A 20,062-nucleotide genomic window follows, 5' to 3' on the forward strand; every position below is an offset into this window, starting at 1 on the left:
AGGTGCCGTAATGGAGGGCTCCGGAATAATTTCGACCACCTGGGAATCTTTAACGTGCTCTGACATCGCACAGCACACGGGCTCCTTTGCGTTTCGCCTCCATCGAAACGCGATCACCGCAGTCGGGTTCCAACCCGGGTACTCCGGATCAGTAGCCGAGCGCCCTAACCACTGAGCCACCGCGGCGGGTCTCATACGTTCACCATTCGCCGTTTCGTCACTTGGGCTTCTCTGACCGCGTCGACCGAGTGGCGCTCAGTCTTCAGGAAGTTACATCCGTTTGCCTTTTTGTGATTGCGTCAGTCGGTTCCACCGCTTTGAAAGAAAAGTACCTTATCCTTGCGTGTGTTTAACGAGCGGTGTGGTGCAGACTCGGATTGTGGACAACATGGCCCCGCCAAGTCCGTCAAAGAAGCGTGGGAAGTATTCCAACTAAATGCGGTGACCTTTCTGTCTAGCGTGTACAGTGAAAGCACAACTTTTGGCGCAAATACAGGCGCAAATCGTCGCCAGCACGATAAATTTTCCGCAAGGTAAAATCAGTGGCATATTTAAGCCGATTTCATCTCAATGAAGGGATTTTTTTGTACTTCACGGATTTTTCGGACTGTTCGATTATTCGCACCATTTTTCGGGTCCCTTTGAGTCCGAAAAATCGGTCGGCGACTGTATAAGAACGTCAACTAGCCCAACAGTAAACTCTTTTTATAGTGAATAAGGAGTTTAAAAACTCGCACTTCCAGCTTAGCACAGGGATTAAAAAAGCGTCTCTTGACTCCAATGACACCGCCCGGAAAGAGCATTTCGACCCAAACAAAGCAAGAACAAGTCTGCATTGAAACTGTAGGTAACTGCTGAGAAAGCGCACCCGGTGTCCTGCAAGGTCAATCATTGATGGGCTAAGCATACCAAATCGAAGCAAAAGTGTGGTGGGCACGATACAGTGGCAGCGTCGAAAGTTAAGCTACTGTGCATAGTCGTAGATCAACTGACGGCAGTGATTTGAAAACTCTGAATACCTTGCTGGTCATACTGGTCACGTTGTTTGCGTGGCCTGCCCAGTTGGCTTCACCTTTTGTGCTGCTACAGTGTGCAGGCAAAGCCAGATAGCAGACAGTGGAGCTGATACATTTTTTGGGCAACTGTGCTACTCAGCTTTCTTTGCTTCATGGGCCCAGGAGTGATGGATGATGCTGTCGAAGACAAATGTGGTCAGACGTATGTAGATTTGTCGTAACGCATCATTGATGCATAGTTAGCCGGATGTTACCTTGAATGACTACATTCATGCGGACAACAATGTTGCAGAGCCGTACTCTGATGAAGCCATTTTATGCAAAGTATGAGCACTCCTTTACAACTAGGAATCTGATAAATGTGTTCGACCTGCCACCAGCTGCCGTGTACACTTCAACCACGATTAAAAACAAATTTTTGGCACTAACGGCCTTTATGAGCGGGACGTGACCACCCTGGAGAGCCTGGAAAATGCTGTGGTAGGGTCTGCTTTGAATAAATAGGTGCGGATGATGCAGTTTTTAGGGAGTAAACGCCACTTGTGATGAACTTGGTATTGTTGGCTATAATACAAGCAGTCCACTTACAACGAACTTCGGATACAACAAACGCAGTCCGCGTGACCGTCAGGTTCATTATAAATGGGCTCTCCTGTAGTAAAAAATTGTCTTTGACTGTTACATTCACTTTCATGAGACTGACACCTTTCGAGAAGACATGTTGATGGATGTTCTCCAGTGTTATCGGGCACCTCTGCTGGTTAATGCAGCCTATCAGATGTAGGGGATGTGGAACACACACTCGTAATACTTTTCAGGCTTGAAAAGTGCTATAGGTGCACCCATTTAATTGCGGCTTTGCGGTACATTCCAATAATTGTTTTTGTTCCTGTCGATGGTGCCCTTACAAGGGCCTCTGTGGTTCACAGAAAGGTGACAGCTCTTCAGTTTTGCAGCTTTAAAGCTTGGGCCTGACCTGTTCTTCAGTTCTTGTCAGTATTCTTGATATGTCGACGTTTTTTATTTATTTAAAAATCAGAAGTGGGGGGTCGACTTAAAATTGAAAATAAAGCACGGCATCATAAATAAAGCCAAGACAAACGAGATATCAGGAATGCTACAGCTTGCAATTTTATGTTTGCTATACAGCTCTACTCTAACATTCGGTTATTCTGCGCGCTTGTTCAGAAGGCTCTTTTTTTTTTTTACTTTTAACTGTGCACTTGGCACTCCTGGGGTTATTGATAGTTGATGGAAGTGCCACTGTTCCAACCGGACCGGCACCACCACTCGGAACGACATCGCTTGCGAGGAGTATCGGTAGGTGACAGAATAGCCGACGCCACTCATACATAGTTTCTCGTTGGCTCTGTTTGATGCATTTGGCTTGACTGCCGGCCACGTTTTACCAGTTTTTTTTTTTTTTTTTTGTAGTGCTTTATCCATCGTCATTTGTACTGTGGGGCCGGTAAGCACTCGGCGCTTGTTCACGGCTACATTCAAGATGGCTGTCATTCTTTACGTCGAAGAAATGAACAACCGCGCTGAGCCGCAAACTTGGCGTTTTGGAACTGTTGATGCAGGTGTGGCGGCTACAGCGAGGCAAAATGTTCAGCTGTTCCGCGCGATGTAATGGTGTGGTTGTTTGCGAAGTGTGAGATTTCGCGGGACAACAACGTGCTATGGTTGTTTGCAGAGTGCAAGATTTCGCTGGATGACATTAGAACGACATACTGTGGAACTGCACCAATGATGACAATGGCAGCACTAGTGAGGATGATGGTGCAAGGGTATAAGAGTAGTCCAGTGACTAATACGTTTTCATTTCGGAGTGTGCACATGGGCATGCCTTTCTTTTGTTTTTGTTGCTTGTTTTTTCCTGACATGTGGGGGTCGACTTACGCTTGAGTGTACTTAAAATTGTGTAAATACGATACATGACGTTGACAATGATCGGATGTGCACCCACACAAGTGCTTTTGACTTGTTTCTGTGTCAGTTGCTCTGGCCACATCCTCGCCACTTTCTTCACGTGGAAATAATTGCTCACAGTCATCGATGGCTGTTCAGTGTACATGTGTTTGTGGTAAGCTTTCCTAACCCCATTGTCTGACAAGCCTTCGTCACGTTCTTCGAAAGTACTTAATTTTCCAGTTTGTATGCTTTTATTGTAGATATATACAGGGTGTTACACGTAACATGAAGCAAGGATTTAAAAAGTGGCTCTCAGGAGCTGGATGAAACCAGACATATTGTTCCACGTCGTGTGACACTCCTCAAAGTATTCTTTAATTGTTTATTTAGGTAATTAGCTAAGATTAATTATGCAAATTTTAAATTATTCACTTTGGGGTCACGTGCATTTCCTTAAGTTGTAGAGGGTGTTAAGAAAAAACCAATCCATTTTTCTGTAGCAACGTACCTCTTAGGTGGTACTTTTTTCTGGCATTTAAAGAAAGCCTGCAAAATAAGAAAAAAACCATGTGACTGCTCTCATGAGCTACCGTATTCTAGCACTCTAAACCGTGTTTTGGACGAACGAAACGTGCACGCTGACTGTGCCCAAGTAAGCAGCCTCCGCTCAGTTCAACAGACTGCAAAATGATACAAAAAATTTTAAAATAGAGAGCATACCTTGGAATCTGCGACTTCACTGCTTTATCTTCCTTTTTATTTTTGGCTATGCATTGGGTCAATTGAACTTATGTGACCCTGAAGTGAATATTACGATTTTGTATAATTATTCTAAGCTAATGAACTTATTAAGCGGAATTTTAAAAATAATCTGAGGAGCGCCACATGACAGGAAACAAGATTTCTTTGGTTTCGCCCAGCTCCGGTGCACCACTTTTTTTTAATGCTTAGTTCAAGTTATATGAAAGACCCTGTGTAGCAGATATATATAGGCTTGTGGCAAGCAGTGCAGATTGGCCTCCATATGGCTTGCTGTATGGTGCTGAAGTGTGCCGCCCTTTCTTGTTTTAGGATAACAGGGCTGGTCTTCGAGGAAGGAAAAAAAAGTGTCTGCTGAGGCGCTGCGAGAAAAGCACAGCCCAGGTTAGCACTGCGTCATCAGTTATTATATTGCACGTAGTGCTGCTTAGGGCAGGGGAACAGCTCCTGAGACTGCTTGGCTTTCACAGGGCATCTGTTTGTGCTTAGGTGCCCTACCCTACAATCATCTTGCTACTTAGTCAGTTGTCTTGTGGGGTGAGTTTGATGAATTGGCACTGAAAATTTATAGCATTTAGGAACAGGACCCTCATCTTTTGGTATGCATTTAATGGTAGGATGCAGATAAAATATATGCATGATGTGTGACGAACGTCACCTTTTATGTCTTTTCACTGGCGCTGTTAACCCAAATGCCCTCAATGTTGGCGATGTTTTTCAAAACTTTATTTTGTTTTTGTTTTTTCGTCTGCGAGTTAATCCAAGTGGAGCTAACCACACTGCTCTCATTTAATAGCTTCATGGGAGGCGCTAAATAACTGTGCTCTACCATTACGCTTGAGCCTCAGAAAGTTCCCTAGTGGTGCGCACTTAGCACCTTCTGTTGCTCAAAATGAGGTTCACGTATGGTCCTCCGTGCCATTATTACAGAAAACCACAGAATGCTTTTCGTAAGTGTGCTAGTGGTATCATTTCACGACAGCCTGCGTGCTTTTTTGTGGTGCTTAATGCCAGAACATTTTTTTCTGTGTGTTTTCTACCTTTAGCTAAACTTTTAAAAGACAGTGATCCATTTCATCTGTCTTCATCTTGGATGCTTGCATATTGCAGGCTAGCGTTGCACACCTGAACACACTGTGCTGTAAGCTTTTGAGTAGGGATTCACAAATTTGCAATACTTCATCATGAAAGTCTGACATGTCCAGTTTACTTTCTCTTTTGCTTTTCTTTTTTCTAGAAGAAAGTGTACATAGTGGAGAAAATACTGAAGAAGAGGGTGAATGCTGCAGGCAAGGTTGAATACCTTCTGAAGTGGAAAGGGTACCCAGAGTGAGTTACTGGTCATTGAAACCAAACTTTATTTTCCTCTGTTTTCATGCCCTGTCCTTATGCTGTTTTGTTATCCAGATATACCAGCATTGTGTCTTTTGTCCACTCAGAGTGCACTTAGTGCTTTAGGCCTCTGGCAACTGGTTGTCTTCTTAGCAAGCAGATTGAATGTCATTGTGGTTACTATGGTGCAGTCGAACCAGGTTACAGTAAAGTCACAATAATTCAGACTCTGATAATTCAAACTTTTGGTTAATTCAAGCAAATTTCTGAATGTCGGTTGGCTGGCTATGTATTCAATGCATTTTAAAGCTGATTAATTCCTACCGCGGATTAAATTCGCTTCATTCAAACTTTTTGCCCTGTTCCAATACTCCCGGCGTGCGAAATAGTGGCGGCCAAGGTCTGATATATTAGGTTTACAGTGCCGCATGAGCTGATGTTCCAGCCCCCGCCCCCCGTGAGGTCATGTGCCGGAAATGCATGGTCATCACTAGCAGCTCGTTGTGTGGTGGCTGCACCGCTACTGCATCACACCTGTGAAAGTGTCCGTAGAAGGCCTTACTATTCTGAAGCAGTTCTCCTTTGATATTCATCCCTATGACGTCCATGGCGTAATTGCGAAAAATCGTCATTGCCACACAGTTTTTACTAAAAAGCAGACGACCATTGCTTTATCTTTTCACCGATTAAATTTGCTGCACTGCAAAACTGTTTTCCTAAAGGTTTTTTGTAGCCATTCGACTGTCAGAACTTGAGATAATTCAGACCTTTTTTTTCATCCCCTTAAGGACCCAATTAATCTGGTTTTACTCTCTTGGGAAACCAATGCATTACTGATCATTTTTTTCAACCATACCACGAGTCGGAGACTTCTGGTTGAGTAAAGCCATCAGTACCTTTCACCCACATTTTATGTTGCGCTAAAGCATTTAGCTATGTTTGCATGGTGGCAGAATTCTAAATTACTGTTTGTATGTGTAAATGATCATAAAGCAAATCACATTTAGTCTTGGATCATATTAAGGTGTACTGCTTATAATTCAAACAAAAACCTCTGGTGTCTTGAAGTTTGAAGTAATGGAATTCTACTGTATGTCAAACTTGGTTAGATTGAATTATTCTTTATATCGAATAATTTCTGACCACTATAAAGCTACAACGTGTATGTATAGAAAAATGTACAGCTACACCTGTCAACTCAAGAAGCTGGCTTTCCTTCAACACATCTTCAGTGGTTAGCTTCCCTGCAGGTCCTACTGAACTTCGGACAGCTCCAGTCGACTCAAGAAGCTGGCTTTCCCTCAGCACATTGTGAAGGTTAGACCAATGATCATGCAGATTTTGCATGCTGTAGGCGGCATGCGTGTGCCCAGCCAGTCAGAATACGTTCTTTTACGCATTGTCATGCAGTTCGCACGTATGGTATATGCGTTGTGCTGCCATTGGCAATTTCACATGATTCTGGTTGTCTCCGTGTGCGCGCGATGACAGCCATGAAACAGCAGAACCTCCTCTTTTCCATTAATCTGGAAATTATCAAGCGAGCTAAATGAGGTGAGAATAAATCCAAAGGCACCACAGCGTGCAAGAATCCAAGAATCACCCTGAGCACCATTTTGAAGAACAAGGCGCCAGACGTGTACACACAGCTGCTTGTACACACATCGGATTTTCTAGTTTTCTTAATATCGTTAAAAGTGGATTGCACTGTAGCAGTAAATTTACAGCTTAAATTTAACAACATAAAGAATGTATTTCTATGGTTGTCACTTTCTGCGCAAATTACGGAGTGAAATAGTCGTGAATTTTTTGTTTCTTCATCTCTTGTTGTTCTTCATCTTGTTTCTTCAGAACACATTTTTCAATATTACCGATGGACTTTGAACAGCTGAGGCTGCAGCCTTCTATCAGCTTGCAATAGCAATGAGGTGTGTCGAGTTCACGGGAAACGTTTATCCACAACGTCAGCAATGATGTATTCGTCCTTAAGTTCTCATCATCATTGTCCACAAAGAAAAAGTCTCCTACGCCTGCAGCATCACAAATAGCACAAGAAATTCAGACAGCGACTTCCACAAATCATAAAGATCCGTGACAGCTTCGTCAAGCTCACCAACTAAAGAATTTGCTCTGTCTTCTCTGACAAAGCAGAGACTAGAATGTTGGAAGCAGTTTTGTGTAGTTCCGTTTTTGACACGTTCCGCAACCCGCCTGGCATAGACAGGGCACCTAAGAGGTCAATTTTTAGGTCCTTCCTGTCCTCAAGTTCTGCTGGAGCCATTCAGTCGGACATTTCCTACAACCAACCTTCACCGTGTGGATTATCCCGTGGTCGAAGAGTTGAAGCACTGACGTAGCGTTCGGCAGCAGGAAGCGAAGTGCAATGTTGCTGAAACTAGCTAGCACTGCAGCGGTTGGCACAGCTGTTGTCTACGATGAGGTGGACATTGCGATCTTGAGTTATCAGTTCGTCATTTTAAGACTTGAGACACTTGGCAAAAAGTTCACAGGCCATCCACGCTCTTCAATTGGACCTGTAGGCCACCGGAACCGACAGTGCATTCACTCGGTCTCTTTTCTGCTTTAGGCCGAATGTCAGCCTTGTTCTTCAAAATGAGGCTCAGCGTGCTTCTCAGAACCTTGTGCACTGCGGCAACTTCGTATTTCTTCTTATGTCATTCAACTCACTTGATAATTTTCAGCTTCATGGAAAAGGAGAGGTTCTGCCATTTCGCGGCTGCCTTCTGGCACACACAGAGACAACGGAAAGGCAGCAAGATGCACTGTATGTGCCAACTGCATGACAACTGGCGTAACACACTAAAAACGCATATTCTGGTTGGCTGGGTATGTGCCCACCGCCTACATCATGGAAGATGCTTCATCATTGGTCTACGCATGCTACATAGCTAAATAGCACCTTTAGATCCATGTGGGAAAGTGCTCAAAAATTAATTGATATAAAAGATGATTCGATCTAGCCGAGTTCGACTAGTTATCGAACTCGTCTAATTGCAATGTCTACTGTTAGGTTAAAAAGCTAATGGCTGGCTCTCCTTGGCCATGTTTTTCCATGTGCACAGAACTAATGCTTTTGAAATTAGCACCAAGGTGTGCCAGTTACGTACCATCACCAGTTGTGTTGCAATTCATGCACCTGCTGTTAACTGTCAGTAGCAAACTGTTCTAAGCAGTGATGGTTAAACATTTTACTGTACATAATGTAGCCTAGAACAGCATTCGATGTGTAGAAATTTGTTAGATCTGGATGTTCACCTCATTTATTTATTTATTTACAAATTTATTTATTTAGGTCCCTTTAGGGCCCAGGGTGCATTACAGAAAGGAGTGGAAGGCATGAGTATAACATAATACAACTGGAGGAAAACAGAAAAAAATTTACACAATGGGACAGGAGAATACAGAAGAATACAAAAATCACTCGAGTGTGCTTGTTTTTTCTTCCGCTTTCTAATCAGTCATCATTAATATAACTACCCAATTAATCTGCCATTAATGAACACCACAAATTAAAGAAAAATAAAATCCCCTGTGCTCCTTGGTTTCAGTGACTTGGCTTCCGTAATGTATGGAAGTAAACATGTTCTTCAATCGCTGATTTGAACAGGAGCTTGTCGGTAATTGTGGTGATTGAGGTAGACAGGTGGTTCCATTGGTTACTTGTCTTAGGAATAAATGAATAACTGGACACCTCATGAGTCCAGTCGTCCCAAAAGTTCTGTTGTAGCCATGGTCCACTCACAGTAGTATGGAGATTCAGTTGTGCTAATTATATACCATAGCTCCTTTTGGGACCATGTTACAAGTGTTGTTTGTCGTAATTGGGTATATTTTTGAAGAAAATGCATTTCTCTTGTTAGGGTTGTGGTTTGGGAGGTAGAGTCATGTTTGGCTTGCAATCTCTTTCAGCTCGGAAAACTGCTGGGAGCCAGAAGAGAACATCATCAGTAAACGGCTCATCCAGCTCTTTGAAAGAGAGCAAGACTCTGGAAAAGCTGCAGATAGCAAGGATGAAGGTGTCAAAGACGAACCTTGTAGTCCCTCCAGGAAAGAGGTAATTAGGTGGTCAGGATTGATTTGGTTGATAGTAACCTTTCTTTGGTGAATGGTGTCAGAAGTATTTTGATGTTGTGGCTTATGGTACTATAAAAGATGGCATAGTGAAACCAAACAAGCATGTATGAAACTGGCCTCTAGTCTGTGTAGCTCTGTTCATTTTTAAACTATCGTGGCAAGTTTACTTTCACAAGAGCTCAGTGGTAAGTTTTTTTCAGTCAATGAGTGAACTCGTTTTTCGATGATGAACAAAGCCTACTAATGACTGTTTGGAAACTTGTTCTCAGGGTGTAGGCTTGGTGTTCATTTTTGGCAAGCATATTCATATATGCAAAAATTTTCTTTGAAAACTGCTGTTGAGTGCATTGCTCAGAGTTCAAACTAACTACTATAGCATGAGCATTTCTGTACTGCACTGAGCAGCCTAGCAATGTGCAGGACTTGTAGAGAAGTCCCATTGTGCGAAAACAGTGAAAAGGAAGAAAGATACAGTAACACCTCGTTAATTTGAATTCATTGGGACCACAAAAAAAAAGTATTTGAATTAATCGCGTTTTCGAAATACTTCGGGACAGCAAAGAAATGGGACCCAGGCAAAAAATTTCAATGCGGGAACACGATACCTTTATTGGAATAACTTTGTGATTATCTTATATTCTTACATGACCGTTGACACCTCCAGCTTATAGCCCTTGCTGGACAAACCCCCCCCCCTTCCCGCTTTGTCTCATCATCACACTTTGTTTTGTAGTTTCCTTTTCCTGGGGGATGTCACCACTGCAATTCCAAGCAATAAACGCATAAAGATGCGATCATGAGAACAGAAGTCTAAAGCCTGTGGAGATCAAAAGTGAAATTGCACTCCACCTTGCCTTCCACACTTATGTGTGGCCCAACTGACTTGCGGCAAACCACACTGTAAATGGTCTTGAAGTTTCGGAATTCAGCACGACGCAAGCCCTAGGGATTGTTGGCAGTTTGCTCTTGCACTACCTCCCACTTGTCTGAGGAAGCAGTTGCCAGCCCGAATGAGCCAGGAAAACGGCTCACAATTTCAAAATTTTTTAGTGGAAGTGAATTTTTTAGTGGCTTTTTTTTTTCATGCATGGAGCCTCATGTGCCGTGCCGAGGACGTTCATCGGCATGGGGCATGTACTACCCGTCACTCGTCCAAACCTCAGTTTGGATTTTTTTTTTTTTTGATAAGGTTCACTTATACACGGCACTACTTCTTATTGAGACGGTGCCCCAACTCTAACCACAGCACGCCACTCAAAGAAACAGAACAGGCCAGCATTGTTCGCCGTCAACCTACCGCGGTCACGGAGTGAGAATGGTTGCGTCGCAGTACACAGACTTGCGCTGCAAGGGGTTGAAGGTGCTCCGATGCTAGCACCTCCGCTAGGTGCTCTCTTTACTACGTCTGGATTGTAGGGCAGCGACAAGTGTGCACATTGCTCCCTTCAGTCCGGCTGTGCCTTGATGAAGTGCTCTCAGCACATGTTACTTTGCAACTGGTATCCACAGCTTAATTGTAGCTGAAGCATGTCTTCTCCTCTGCAGGCATGCTTTGCAATCCACAAGCCGTACTGTAGACTGGTTTTTGTGCTGGGAGTACTGGGGCTGGTGCACTTTGCATATCAAACATTGGCAACTCTGCCTTGCACCCGTCTTTCATTGTGTTTGCTTTCTATGAAATAAGGCCAGCTTGCACAGCAGAATGATGTGGCCAGCTGGTCCAAAGCTTGTCACCTGGTGCCATAAATTGTGCAATACAGTAGAACCCCACTATAGTAAACCTAGGATGTAGTAAAACTCGGATATAGTAAAGTGAAACTGCGATCCCATTTAGCCTTTCATAGATGACTACATTATTTTTTTTTTCTCGGTTATAGTGATTTTTTTTTTTAAAGAAGCAGCTATAGTAAAGAGCATCTGGTCATGGTGACATACATCCTTTGGAATGATGACTACACAGTACGCACGAGGCCAACATTCGGAGGCAGATGGATACCAAAAACAAAGCCGTTTTCTTTTTTTTTTTTTTAGATAGCTTCACCACTAAGCTCGGAAGCTGTGGGAGGAAGCCAGCTTTTCGAAGTCGTTGGGGCCATGAGACAAAGCACGTGGCGCGCATGGAAAAGAAAGCAAAGTTGGCTATGAATGCAGAAAGAAGGCAGCGCGAGTCACTGAGAAAGGAAAGACAGTAAATGTGCAGTGGGGAGTAGGGAAGGGAAGAAAAGGGCAAACATTTGTAGCGCTGCAGAGCAAAGCATGGGGAAGCGGCGGCACTGAGTGAGCAGTTTTACCGCGCTTGACTGCACCGCATGCGTTTCTTAACTTATTGCATCTTAAATCGCGGTAAGGCTGTGGAAGATTACGCTATGTTCATGCGAAGCTTTTGTTATCATATGGAATGAAATCCGCATTATATTGGTGCAAATATGGCACTTCCACAAGGTGTAAACAAAATCAAAAATGTGATAACATGAAATGTGATAACTGAAATAAATAATTAACACATAAAGGAATGATAAAAGCAGGATGTAAGGTACTTCTTACTGTTTCCTTTATAAAACAGCGCTTTGTGTTTAGTAAGCAGCCAGAGCCATTCCGTCACGCACAACTGGTATAGTAAAGATTTTTGCATTTTTGCTAGGTGGAGTGACTTTGCTATAGAGGGGCTCTACTGTATGTCTAGCCTAACTGAAGAGCCACTGGGTACCGTATTTACGCGCATAATAGGCGCACTTTTTTCTCAGAAAATCCGGCTCGAAGTTTGGGGTGCGCCTATTATGCGGGGTAAAATTTCCGTAAATTTTTCAACGAACTTACACAGTTTCACTGCCTGGCTCGAAGGACTTTCCCACCACCGCACCCAGGGCTGAGCCGAGCTGAGGCGGTGCTGTTCAGACAATTGTAAACTGGTTTCTTACCCACCTTAGTGTTAATGAATCATCTGTGCCCGAAGGTATATGTAAGTGATGTGTGCTGTACACCTTCCTCTCGTACACCTTCTCTTCTTCTCTTACACCTTCCACGAGGTGCCCACGAAAGCTGTCCAAAATGAGCATGGCCGGATACAACAGAGCGCCCGGCCGCCGCCCCCGACTGTCTTAATCCAATCCACCATCAATTCTTCATTCATCCAGCCTCTCTCCTGGACCCTGACGTAGATTTCTCCACCGAAATTTCCTTTTGGCAGAGTCTTACGTTTAAAAATAATGTAAGGCGGCAGTTTGCGCCCGTCCGCAGTCACTGCCAACATTACAGTACATCTTAGCTTTTCTGCGCCAGATGTTCTAATAAGCACGCTTCGTGCACCTTTCTCCTTCACAGTCGTGTTTCTCGGCATGTTGAAACAGAGCGGGGTCTGGTCTGCGTTCCCAATCTGAGATTAAATGAAGTTCTTTTGCTGCCGGAGCCGTATAACAAAGCGGTGAAACTCCACTACCTCGTCCTCGTATGCCGAGGGCAAGCGTTGGCACAACGATGTCCGCCTTCTCAGGGCAAGTCCATGGTGTTGCAAGAAGCACGTTGTCCATCCGGAGCTTGCCTTGAAATCATTGGCCTCGATGCCTTGTGGTCGGGCAATTCTGCACACCTCGGTCTGCATTATTTCGAGGGACACAGCACAACAGTCCTGTCGCAGTTCCCGTATGTGCTGAATGAGTTGCTGCTCCACTTAAGGATACTTTCTGGATTTTGCACCACGGAAGGCCCGTCGTGACTTGTTGCTGGCCTGATGTTTTTCCCGCTGTTCTCACCAGTAGCGAATGCTGGTTTCCCCGACACTGAAATGTCGGCTTGCAGCACGGTTTCCGTTTTCAAGTGCATGCTGCACAGCTTTCAGTTTGAATGCAGCCGTGTAGTTCACGTACTTCTCCATTGTGAACAATACAACTGCACCAACAGCATGCCGCTTGCAAAATGGCGGAATGTGGTGTTTTGTTATGGTGGCTTCTTTACGTGATGGTGATAACGGCCCGTTGATGACGATGACACTGTCGCTTGTGTCGATTCGCCTCCGACCTTGTACCTATACGTGGCCTCCGAGAGTTTCCGAGCTGCCACAGTGAAGGTAGCGAAAAGCGTGCATTTTCAGCGCGGCAGTTCGGAGGTATCGGTAGTTTATGGAAGAGCTGTTTGTTGCCCGTTGATGCGCCTTTTATTTTTTTCGACGGCTGTGTGTTGCACTATAAATACGGTATTGATCACACCGCCAAGTTTGGGGTTGCGCCTATTATGCACAAAAATAAAAAAAAATCTGATTTTTCGCGACCAAACTGGGGGTATGCCTATTATGCGAGTAAATACGTTTGTATTGTGCACGTCTGTGCATTTTTCTTTCTCAATTGTTTTAGAAAGTGTGGTCTGTAATTGACACTTCTAGTAGGTGTTGGTGCTGAGGTACTCATCCGCAGATTAAAGTCTCCTGCACAGTTAACGGCTTTATGTCTTTAACCTAACTTGGACAGATCGAATGAACAAGCAGAACGTGGACTCTCTAGGACCACCTTGGCCAAATTCACTTGTATGAACAAGCAGGGTGCACACCATCTGATTATGATCGTCTTGGCCATATCTCGCTTTAGTATGCATGAGGGGTAGCCAATGAATTCGAGGAAAGAAGCGATGCAGCGATGCAACATGTGCAGTTGCCACGTGTGACATCGTGATATTATGCTTGACATGGACTACAATTAGCCACAAAGGCATTCTGGGAGCCAGTGGAGCAGTGTACATGTAGCACATAAAAATGTTATAGCTGACAATGGAGGCTCACTGTGCAGTAAGAATAAGAGAGATATAAATGTATCCCACTGTTATACGGGGCTTAGGAACTGGCTTGTGTCTTGTAAAGGCTTATAGACTGAAGTGCATACCAGTGTGAGAGTGAATACTGAATGACAGAGAGCATATTCATTAGTACGAACTGCAGTTGTATGCTTCAGGAGGTTGCTGTTATCAGAATCATTCAAAAACTCTTACAGAATAGTACCACTGGGTTTGCATTAAAGCCACCAGTTAAGTATTTTTGCTAAAAATTATACAGTGGCAAAGTGTTCTGGACCTTGTAACCAGAGAGCTGTGTTACTCTGGTGTCCTTTTTACATTTTTCAGAGTCTGGAAGAAGGTGAGAAAGCCAGTGAGGATACTGAAGGAACCACCCACAAGCGCATCTTCTCAGCATTAGGTCTACATCGGCAAGGAGATGAAACTGCTGTACGAACACCCGAGCCAGGTCGGAGAGGCCGCAGCAGCAAAGCAGCGGCAAAAGACTTTATAAAGACAGTGTGTAGCAAGCGGCCACGAAGCCCAGAGTCGCTCTTATCGCCGACAAGAACAGCCACTGTATCAGCTAGTGCCATGCCAGTCAAGCGAACTGCAGCTGTAACCAGTGTTCATGAAGTGGCTGCCAGTGATATGGCCAGCACCACAGCTACATCAGATGAGGCAAAGCCTGAGGACTCTGAGTCTATCGCGATCATCTACATCCCGAAGCCAGATGATCCTGGAAAGTACATTACTGTCAAAGGTGACCATCGGCAAGTGAGCTGCTTGGACAGGGCAGACCTGAATCCTGTGGTTGTTTTGGGTCCCAAGCACCCAGAGATCAAAGGGGCTGCTGGACCATCAAGTGAAGGTGCAGAAGCAAAGGAGGGAGGTGCATTGGTGTCCAAGCCGCAGGAAGAGCCACGGACGATCAATGTGGAAGTAGTGCAACTGGGCTCTTTGGAGGATGAGGAGGCGGTGGGGGGTTCGTTCGATACTCCTTACCGCAAGCCTGCAACAGTTGCTAGGGCACGCATGAAAGCCATTGGCATGTTCTCATCACCATCACGACAAATGGCGTACCACAGGGGACCTGGGAGGCCACGGAAGACTACTTTGCCTGTGCCAACACCGTCACGCAGAGGCCGCAAGCGGCGACGGCCAGCCAGGGACGACTTCTACTATGATGATGAGGATACAGAGTTCGTACCTGCCCTATCTCGGTCAACTAAGTGCAAGACTGTTGTTGAGGTCAGTTCCTTAGTGTATTTTCACCTAGAATGGAACTCGTTAATTTGAACTCCAGGGGTACTGTAAATTGTTCCAAATCAAGTCAAGTTCAAATCTGCCGGGTGACTCTATATTGCTGGACTATGGCCCCTGCTCCTTAGCAGCATGCAGACTAGGGTTCATAAAAACCTTTCAACTTGTGTTGCCTTGCCCCAATTCTTCGAGGACAAATCGGTGAATTGCAGTGGAAGCACAACATTGTGCTCACTTTAGCTAAGATTGTTAGCAAAGTAGAACGGTGGCGCTTTTTGAAGTGAAAATTGCATGCTCACAATAAAGCCACAGTTTTAACTACTATATCTACAGTAACTTGCGTCTCACTTCTCAGCTTATCTGATTTGCAAAGTGTGAACAGTAAGGCTTTGCTAGCTTCAAGATTAATTCTCAGCTCCAGGAACCCCAAAGCATGATGACAAAAGCCAGTGGCAGCAGAACACTCACCAGAACACTTTACCTTGGGTGCATGTTGACTGTTATGCCTTCAATTTTTTTGTTTGCCGATGTCAAGCGCAGCGCACTACAGTAAACCTTGTTAATTCGGACTTAGGGGAATGGGAAAAATGCCCGGATTATCTGAATGTCGAATTATCGAATGGCCCTCTCCCACCAAAAACTGCCAAAAACCGTTTGCTGAAAATTAATATTTATTCTGTGAAAAGCTGGGCAATCATCATCGCCTTTTAAAATTAAAACTGCGTGACAGTGGCATCTTTTTGCAGTTCCGTCAAATTCTTCAATTCATGCACCCTATCCGAATATCGGAAGCAAAACTGCTTCTTATGGTAAGGGTTTTAGTAGATCCTTTCATTGTGCGACGTGGTAGCGCTGGAGCTCCTTCACATGTGCTGTCGCATGTGAGGATGCTTCACTGCGCAAACATAAACAGCATGTGACGTGGACGGAGTTTCAGCGCGCTGCAGAATGGAAATACTGCATGGATGGAAGCGAGGAAAGTGCTTATTAGTGCTGGAGCGTCAAAAAGCCTTCAAAAAACAGAACAAATGAAAACGAAATCAGTGACAAGGCAATCATTGTTCTATACAGCAGGCAGCAATAGGCTCGGGCTGGCGGCAAAGCTCCAAAAATGAAACTATGTGGCCGGACTCGGCCTATCGATGCTGGCATGCCGATTGGCAACGCACCTGCTGTTTTGCGCAAGTCAGAGGGGTGCGGGAACCAGTGTGATATGCAGTTCAGGCATGACAACGAATATCTGGACGATCGCTTGCCGTGCCTGTCATACCTCGACACTGCGCCACTTCGGAAACCCAATCAAATTAATTGTGCCAGCACTGGGACGTTCGAATAAACAAGCCTCCAAAGCCATAGACTTACATGGGCGTTCAGTTGGACTTTGTTGGTAGGTAGTCCGAATTATCTGAAGTTTCGAATTAACAAGGTTTTACTGTGCCTGAATGTGCACGTGCACTCCCACATGGCACGATTAATAGATGCACGTTGTGCACAGTTGACCTGTCAAGATTTTCTATTTTGTGTTAAGGCTCACCAACACTTTTTTCATTTTTGAGCTTCCTGCCATAAAATTTTTACGAGCAGCTGCCTGTGCCAGTGCCATTTTTGTTCAGATTAACCATTTCACAGCTTGATGGGTTCGGATTATTAGTGGGGCTTGCCCGTTCGAATGCAGACAACTTTGACAGGACCTGAGTGTCAGCTGAATTAATCTCAGTCAAAAAAATAATAATATTCAAGGTTCTACTGTGTTACTGGCAGCAGGTGCAACCATTTTTGCAGATTTTTTGTGGCATAATTCTCTGTGCTGCGTCTCAAAATGATGGGTAGCCGTACTGGTATGTAACAGTAGGGCATCGTAGTAGTGCTGCTTTTCGTGCATTTTATGCCGAAGTCTGCAAAGCGCAGGAATCGGGCCAGAGATTGGCTGACTGAGTGTGTTAGCTGGACTAGTAGATTTTTTAGAACACTGGTACTGTTTCTTCTTCTCTGCAAACACCTCTCATGCAACGTGGGCTGTGTTACATCTTTTTATGGTGTATAATCTTCTGAGCTCTCAGTGAATCAGAGGAAACAAACACAGTTTGCCTAACCTACCGATTAGATGGCCTTTTGTTACAATATGTACTAACAGTTGGCATCACTACTGTTAACCACCCTTTGTTCTGTAAAGCGGGGAAGTTTCCTCACACGACACGGCTACCTCATCATTTGGAAAGAACACAAATGAGCTTTTGCTTTGGTTTTAGTTGTGAAGTTATATCTTCAGACCAACTGGCTGTGTGGCACACAAAGCAAGTGACGCTTCACATTCCCACATCCCAGCAGCACAATCACATTGCTTTCTTCCCATTGAAAGAGCATTGTGCACGAAAGGGATTTGCTAATCATGGCTGGCGAAGAATTCATTTGACAGGGCATGGTTGCTGGGACTCACAAGGGGCATCACTGCGTGTCTTTCGGTTCTGCTAATTTTACAACTTATACAAGCACTATTCTTGATTAAAATGGAAACTCATTATAATGAAGTTGAAGGGGCGCGACGATTACTTCGTTATAGCTGTAGCTTCATTATAGCCACTGTTGACTGAGCTTCCAAGGTGAATTGTCATTCCTTCATATCTATTATTTAATTATAAAGTTTTGTTATAATGAGGTTCGACTGTAGTTGCAACCTTGGGACACTGATCTCTCTCAATCTGCGATTTGGTATTCACCCAGATGGAGACAAGTGCCCTTGTCGAAAGGCTGGCTAGTGTATTGAGGCTCTCCTTGGGCCTTTGTTTGCCTTGTCTTGCATTGTGTTGTTTTAAGGCGTGTAGGTTACATACCTTGCTTGTAGTGACAACAGGTGTCAATAAGATGTTTGTACAGCAGCAGAATTTATCATTCTCTTCAGCATTCTTGTCTTATTTGCTGTGGTCTGGCGTATGCGAGTTTCATTTTTAAGAATCATTTACAGGGCACATCCGAAGGTGTCCTAGCTGTTTGCTCCACGTTTTTTCCAGGTGGTGGGCGAGGACGTCGACCCCTCAGCGTCCTTAGTGCCAGAGGTGCCAAAGAAAAAAGTAGGCCGACCACGCAAGTACCCTCCACACCCCATGCACCACCTGTCGCCTCAGCAACGCAAAATGCTGGCAGCACGCCGTGGTCGCAAGAAGCTGACACAGCCACGAAGCCGCCGCAACCGAGTGTTTGTAGTAATGGCTGACGGCACCATGGTGGAGGTTTGTGGCACTGACCGACAGCGGGCAGTAGAGCGGGCAACCGAGAAGGTGCGTGCTATGCGCGAAGGTGGCACAGACACACTCGCTGCGGAGGAAGCAGACCTTGCCGAGGACGATGACAGTATGTCTGCAGGAGCTGGCTCTGCCACTGGGCCATCCGCCGTGAAGGAGCCTGGCCCGGTATGTGCTGCTCATGGCATTGGTGGTGGTGTGCTGTAACAGCCTTTATATTAGGCATTTAACAGGTCGTGTGCCAAGGTGACGAGGGTGCGTTGCAGGTTCAGGTCCCGGGAGGCGAGCAAGATGGGCCACGGGGGGTGGGGGGGGGGGGAATAAAGATAGGCGGGAAACTGAAAGGCTGAGTGGCACTCTGTAAGGCAGTGTTCTATATCTGCATATGTCTGTAGTTTTTTCTGCGTTAGCAGTATGACCATCGTTTTCTCAGAATGTGTTGTTGTGCGCATTGTGATTGAAGGGTTGGAGGGCAGAGTGAAGGAGTGCAAGAGGGAAAGAGAGAGGTGCACTGCAGTAGTTGCCTGGGGCACAAAATCTGAAAGACGCAATTAAAATGCAAAATGTTAAAAACTAGTTTGAAGAGATGAAAATTTAAATTGTACTGCTGATGCAGAAATGCCGCATCACTGTGTAGGATCCCCTCTGTATTTGTTTTTGTTTTCTGTTTTATTCCTCTTTACTCGACCCTCCTCTCTCCACCACCAGATTGGGAACCTTCATGGCCATCCCTGACTCATGTTCGGTTGTTCCCTGTGTATCCCGTCTTCACAACGTCTTGATTATATGTGACAAATTAAACCTCTGCTTAGTTGGCGCAGCTAACTTCGGAGATAATGTGAACGGACCAGACCCGGCGGCGTGAGTAAAAGAAACGCAGTACTCAGAATATTTATACTGTGACTCTAAGGTGTCTGAGCTGTTGCGAATTTTTTGGTCCGGCATTGTCGCTTACCGATTCAGGCAGGAACCCGATCTCAGCCGTGCAACCAGCGATGGAGGCATAACGATGGAGATGAAACGCAAAAGGGCACCCGTATGCTATGCGTTGTCAGTGCACATTTAAGATTGCAGATGTTCTGTATTAATCCAGAACCCTATACTACGGCTTCTCACAAGGCCCATGTGTTGCTTCGGGATGCTAAAACCCCACAGTTTAGAATGTAAGCTGTAATATCTTTGTTATAAGTTATTACAATGACAGGCGTAACATTCTGTGGGCTGCTGTTGCATTTTCTCAGGGTGCTGTTCAAATGTTCACCTACAAAATGAGCCAGCAATGCAGCTTTCCTTTCTTCAAAACCAAGAGAGTGCTTAGATCGTGAATAAGATTCCCCAGTCTAGCTTTATTCCCAGTCTAGAGGTTCTGCTGGATTTGAGGAAAGGGAGGACACATAGCTGGATCACTTTGCTGGCGGACACCTCAACCACACCTTTAGAGAAAGAAAAACAGGAATGTAGACTAGTGGTGTCTTCAGCTGAGACAAGGAGTGATTTCAAGCAGGATAAGAGTTGCAGGTCCTTTTACACCTCAGCCGAACATGAGAAACATTTGCAGAGTGGCATCGCTCTTTCTGCCCTCTGTTTACCGCAGCCTCCAAGACTCTCTGATTTGCTTAGAGGCCATCCTTACCAGCGGCCGACGCAGTTGTCCGCAATTACCAATTTGTACAATTAGCAAGTGCT

At 44.9% G+C, this 20,062-nt stretch overlaps 1 protein-coding gene across 5 annotated transcripts in view; it reads left to right on the forward strand.

Annotated features, from left to right (window-relative positions):
- The window catches only part of LOC144125816 (uncharacterized), a 78,925-nt gene that overhangs the window by 16,151 nt on the left and 42,712 nt on the right, over positions 1-20,062 (forward strand). For all 5 annotated transcript variants that reach the window (XM_077659526.1, XM_077659527.1, XM_077659530.1 and 2 more), the window contains exons 6-10: positions 4,002-4,073; positions 4,927-5,018; positions 8,952-9,096; positions 14,223-15,125; positions 18,146-18,544. In XM_077659526.1, the coding sequence (XP_077515652.1) occupies positions 4,002-4,073; positions 4,927-5,018; positions 8,952-9,096; positions 14,223-15,125; positions 18,146-18,544 (1,611 nt within the window). The remainder of the gene's footprint in view (positions 1-4,001; positions 4,074-4,926; positions 5,019-8,951; positions 9,097-14,222; positions 15,126-18,145; positions 18,545-20,062) is intronic.

The sequence above is a fragment of the Amblyomma americanum genome, chromosome 3, assembly GCF_052857255.1.
Source record: "Amblyomma americanum isolate KBUSLIRL-KWMA chromosome 3, ASM5285725v1, whole genome shotgun sequence".
Classification (NCBI taxonomy): Eukaryota; Metazoa; Arthropoda; class Arachnida; order Ixodida; family Ixodidae; genus Amblyomma; species Amblyomma americanum.